This window comes from Cystoisospora suis (assembly GCF_002600585.1).
Source record: "Cystoisospora suis strain Wien I chromosome Unknown contig_10176, whole genome shotgun sequence".
Lineage (NCBI taxonomy): Eukaryota > Apicomplexa > Conoidasida > Eucoccidiorida > Sarcocystidae > Cystoisospora > Cystoisospora suis.
In genome coordinates this window covers 1-5,536 of record NW_027162950.1, presented here as the reverse complement: position 1 = coordinate 5,536, position 5,536 = coordinate 1, and the positions used below count along the sequence as shown (strand labels likewise).

General features: G+C 41.5%; 1 protein-coding gene across 1 annotated transcript; it reads left to right on the top strand.

Moving 5' to 3' along the window:
• Positions 1-123: 123 nt before the first annotated feature.
• Positions 124-5,374, top strand: CSUI_011211 (uncharacterized protein; the record flags this gene model as incomplete). Its single annotated transcript, XM_068071312.1, has 6 exons — positions 124-725; positions 1,397-1,540; positions 2,404-2,542; positions 3,365-3,581; positions 4,548-4,684; positions 5,304-5,374. Coding segments are annotated over exons 1-6 (1,146 nt in total), but the record flags the coding sequence as incomplete, so codon positions are not given.
• Positions 5,375-5,536: the final 162 nt, after the last annotated feature.

Below are 5,536 nucleotides of genomic sequence, written 5' to 3'. Positions count from 1 at the left end.
TCAATCTATCTTTATTCTATCTAGATAGTGTTCATGTGTGTACTTGTATCTGTATGTATTGAGTGATATCGATGATCGATAGGCGTATTTGTGCCTTGTGTCTTTTCCTTCTTGTTTTGCCTTTCTAGAGTGGAATTTCCTCCTCAATTTCTTCGTGAAGAGAATGAAGACTGGATCTCGGGCCAAGGCTTAGATTCGCCTTTTATCTTAGGAGAGAAGAGGTGTGTCTCTCCAGAAGCGACAGCCCAACTACTACAATCGAAGCAGATCTTCGATCCCGATACGATGAAAACGACAGAAGAAGATCAAGGAGACACCCCCAGCACCCCTACCTCTTCCTCTTCTTCTCTTGGAGATACTTCAGCTGATCTCGATGCGAGCAAGACGACGACAACGGTCGATCATCCGCTGAAGAAAGAAGCACGTCTCGCCGCTAAAGATACACAAGAAAAACTCTATCAATCAGAGAAAGAAGGAAGTTTTGATCTTCTCTCCTGTACGATGAATATGGCAGCGGCGGCCTCAGCATCAGCCCCTCAGATCTCGGGTGTACGTACATCTTCTTTTTCTTATCCATCCAAATCGACAGTTGTAGAAGAAGACTGGGAAGAGAAGCCCCGGCCTCCTCTCTTACCTGAAGGCTATTCCTGCGGACCGAGATTGAGGTGTCTTTTTCAAATGGAAGTTGTCGGCGCCACAGCAGCTGGGAAAGTTGGAGCGGAGAAGTAAGGTTAATCAAGACAAGAAAGAAAGTCTCCATGAAATAGCACTAAACAATCTTCTTTTGCATAGCTATCTCCAGCCTCTCGCCGTCTATCGATCTTTCATCTATCTTGGCTACGACTCACTTGCTCTTCTTCTTCTTCCAAGGTCACTCTCTTTCTTTCTCTCTGTCCGTCTTTCTCTTTCTCCGTCTTCCCCGTACTTTCTCTCCCTCTCTCCGTATTTCTCTTCGTATATATATATATGTATATATATTTTTATGCCTGAAGTTTTGATATATATATATAGATATATACGAATATACATGTAGACAGGATGAGTATTTGAGAATGTCTTGTCTTCTCTATCTCTGTTGGTCTGCAATCGCTTCTTCATACGAAATGTGTGTATGCATGCGTATGTGTATGTACACAGTCACATCGGGGAAGATCATTTTTCCATGTAGTCTTCGTATACTCTGGTAGATGTACGTCACAAGGCATATTTTCGTGTATCTATCTATCTATCTATAGATATGTGCCTAGACATGTATATCTCATGTAGTGTTCAAAGATAGAGAGAGGTTCGTGTGTTTTCTCAATCCCTAGCATTTCTTCTCTCTCCCATTACTCAACTTGTGGATGCATTCTCTATTTCTCTTTACTCTTTTTCTTTCTTGCTTTTCTTTGTATAGGTCAGGAGGAAGTTACTTTTCAGAGATGTGTGCTTTAGCTCTACCCATGGCTGAGACGCCTGACGATGAGGCCTCACTACCTCCCCTCAACTTCCGCAAGCTCTACCATGACTTTAGAAGATGTAAAACTCTCATATGGGATAGGTACGGACACATCCTCTATCTATCTATCTATCAGCTTGGACGATAGAAGGTACATGCAGGGTGTAGATCTTACATTAGTCCGTGTATCTTCTTTTTTGTGTGTTGTATAGAGAAGTAGATAGAGGTAGAGATAGATAGAGGAAGGAGAATTTGGGATTTCAGCAGAAGGCCATGCAGATCTTAATTCTTTGTCACATAGAGCCAAGATGAATCTGTCGTTGTTGGTGTGTATGTACACCTCACACATGATGTGCAGAAGACTGTGTATTTCTTTTTTGTATTCGCTCTCTCTTTCTGTTTTACGTCTTCTTCTTATCTTTGCGCCGTTGTGTAGATATCTACACAATTACATAGCATATATATACATGTAGAGTACCTACATCTCTCTGTCTATGTATGTGCCTGTAGTTGTTCTATTATTGATGCTTTCGAATGTGCTTAAGGAGGGTCAGAACGCGATAGTTAATTAGTATGACGTCGATTAACTACACTTCTTCTTCTTATCAATCGCTCAGTCTCTTCTCCGCCACACTCTTCTGTACATACACATGCATATTCTGTAGAGGAGGTCTGCTTTCTACATACTACCGCTACTACGGCGCTCTCTTCCACCTTGACGGATAACCCTAGATTCACGACGTATGCACGGCTATATCTATCTATCTGTCTCTGTATATACATATGTCTCAAGCGTAATACATACACATATATCTATACACATATGTACATATAGAGAGATGCTTCATAGGTGAGGATGGATAGCCTGTTTGGTGTGATGTGCATGGGGTTTCTATCTATTCTCTCTGAGGTGAGAGCGACTGACTATTCTGTTGTTCTTTTCTTTGCTTTCTTTGTTTGCGTAGAGTTTTGAAAGGATTTGTCGATACGTTGATCTCTATCCCTACATGGGAGCATCCGTTTTTATCCTTTTGCTGCCTGGCTGGAACTCTTCTCGTCACTTATCAACCTTCCTCAATCTTTGCTCTTCTCTTCTTCCTTCTGGTACGCCCCATAAAGGGATGAGCCCGAAGCCTCAATACCCAATCCCACCTATCCGCAGTCACTCTAGTTGAATAGGTACATATATATATATATATATATGTATATAGATAGATAGAGAGGAGGTGGATACATAGGTAGAGAGATATATAGATCGGTACGTATATATACACGTACGTATACGGGTGCAACTTTGGGGGGATGCATAGACACATTCAAGAATGTCGAAGGGACGGTGGGGCTCAGATATAAGGCGAAGTAGGCGGGGTGGAGCGCATACATATACACTCAGGTGTATATATATATATATGCTTATATATATATATATATACATGTGTAGAGTATGGGGGCAGTGTCAGCGTTGAGGTTTTCTTTCACGACAATGACGTCATGTAGAATTTGTACATCTAGAGATACATATATACAAATATATATATATATATATGTATATCTGATTCGACAGTTGAGAGAATGGTACATAAGAAAGGCGAGTTTCGTCCAATTCTTTCAATCTCTCTATCTTCATTTGCATGTAGCTATATGTGTGTGTGTTTGGCCATGTTTATGTATACGTACATATAGGGGTACATCAGTATTTATATTATGTGTAGGATGCATGAGAGAGAATGACTCTCTCCACAAAGCCACAAACACCCCAAGCTCTCTCTATCACTACTAATCGTTATCGTTACCCCTCTAGGCCTAGTCTGCCCTGTATGATGTATGAAGATGTGTGTATCTATATGTATCTGTATCAACATCTATGTGTGTAATATATGTATATCTGTCTATGTATGTGCCCCTGTGTCGTATGGGATTGCGTAGGGTTTACTAGGCTTGATGTTTTCGCTCGCTCCGATCTCGAATACGACGGAAGCGGCGATCGCGGCGGCTTCCGTCCTGGCAGATGCGAAGAAGAAACCCCCCCCTTCCGTTCTAGAGAAATCCGACCAAAAATATGGGAGAACCCGCAAAGCCACAGAAGATCATGAGAAGGAGCATGACGCACACACTACAGACACCAAAACAAAAAAGAAAGATGGTACGTCAAGTTCTATCTATCTTTAATCTATCTTTAATGTAGCTATCTATCTATCTGTAATCTATCTATCTATGCCTGTATACAGAGGTGATAATGTATGTATATATGTATCTGTGTGTACATGGCTGGCTTGTGTGTCGCGAGTGTATGATTGAATGAGTTGGGGGTGTTTCGTCGATTGATCGAGCAGTGTACATACAGCTCAGGCATACCATCACAGTGTCATGATGATGATGATGTTCCTAGAAGAATGTATTCCTCTCTCTTTCTAGATATGTATATTCTAGATATCTCATTGGCACCAGGTGTATCTACTCGGAGGAGCATCCTTTTCTGGGTCTGTGTGGATCTTTTTTTCTCGTCTTCTTCGCTTTTTCTTCTTCCTCGGGTGATCAGAGGATAGTCTTTCTCTACGGGCATGGGCTCATTCACTCTTTATGCATTTCTTCTACTTTCGTGCAAATACGTATCGTTGTTTCTCCCACTCTCTTGTCTATACATCTTGATGCTCTTACCTGTAGACCGATATATAGATCAATGATAGAATAAAGATAGATAGATAGACAGATAGATTCAAGACAGCTGGAAAGATAGATGTGCGAATGTGTTTCATCATTCTTCATGATTCTTGTACGTAGAAGTCTGTGTATATACACTCTCTCTCCTTCCTCGTCTTCGGCTCCTTTTGTTTTGTGTAGATAGGCAGACTCTCTTGCTCGGCAAACTGAAGAAGGATCATAAGAGAGAAGATGATCTATCTATCTATATCTCTATCAGTCGATCGATCTCTCTTTGGGTTATCTGTTTCATTTCTCTCTCTATGAAGATGCCATTCTTGCATCTTATATCTCATTCTTGCATCTACATCTCTATATAAACATGTGCATCTATGGGTGTCTCTCGTGGAGTTCTTTCTTTCTCTCTCTCTCTCTATGCCCGTGTGTATGCATGCGTGGCTGCATGCAGGTCGTAGGGTTTCCTCGTTATCAGCCTTTGAGAAGCAGCAGGAGCTAGACGAATCGACCATGGAAGATTCTCTCTTGAAGTCGCTACTTAGCTCAGCAGTGCCTAAGTCGATCCATACACAAGTACGACAAGCTCATGTAAGTCTTCAGGGGAGGGTCCTAGGCTTCATCTACCGCCATGGACTACAACACACACACTCTCTCTCTCTCGTAGTAGATATCTGTGTAGACGTCCATGTGTACATACTTAGCATCGTTCCATCTACTATGGATCTAGAGGGTCTTTTCACATCCGAACTACGTATACACCTCGTAGCTCATTCAAATGCATTCATGTGTAGATGTATCTGTTTGATCTCTCTGTATGTATATGTGTGTATTTGTCTCCCTCTCTATATATACATACATACCTAGCTATGTAGATGTCGATTTCTATCTATGTTGCGTGTATATCTTCTCAATCCAATTCAACACCTTGCTCTATAAGAGAATATCGGGGGATGTGGGTATGGAAAGATGGAGAAGCTCTTCTTCTGGTCTCGCTTTGTGTCTTTTCCCCAATTCTTATATTTTACCGGGCATGCTTATCTCAGTAATACATCTTTCGTTACTCCTCTTTCTTCTCTTGCGTCATAAAGAATCTGCTCTTGTATTTACGTGTATGTATGTATGTATACATGTAGATACGTATATGTATTTACGGAGGTGTGTATCACGGTGTGTGCCGTTTGTTTCTTTTCTTCTTTTCGCTTGACAGAAGATTCTCCTGAGCTTAACAGGGTCGATCATCTGCTACCACGAGAAACTACGCCAGCGAAGAGAAGTGGTAAGAATAGTAGGGGGGGGGGTCTATACAGAGATCTAAACATACACAAACAGGGATAGAGAGAGAGAGAGACAGAAAGAGGAGACTTCTACGCATGCAGTTCATACATCATGATGATCGTAGAGACAGACCGTGAAAGTTTCTCTCTTTCTTTCTTTCTCTCT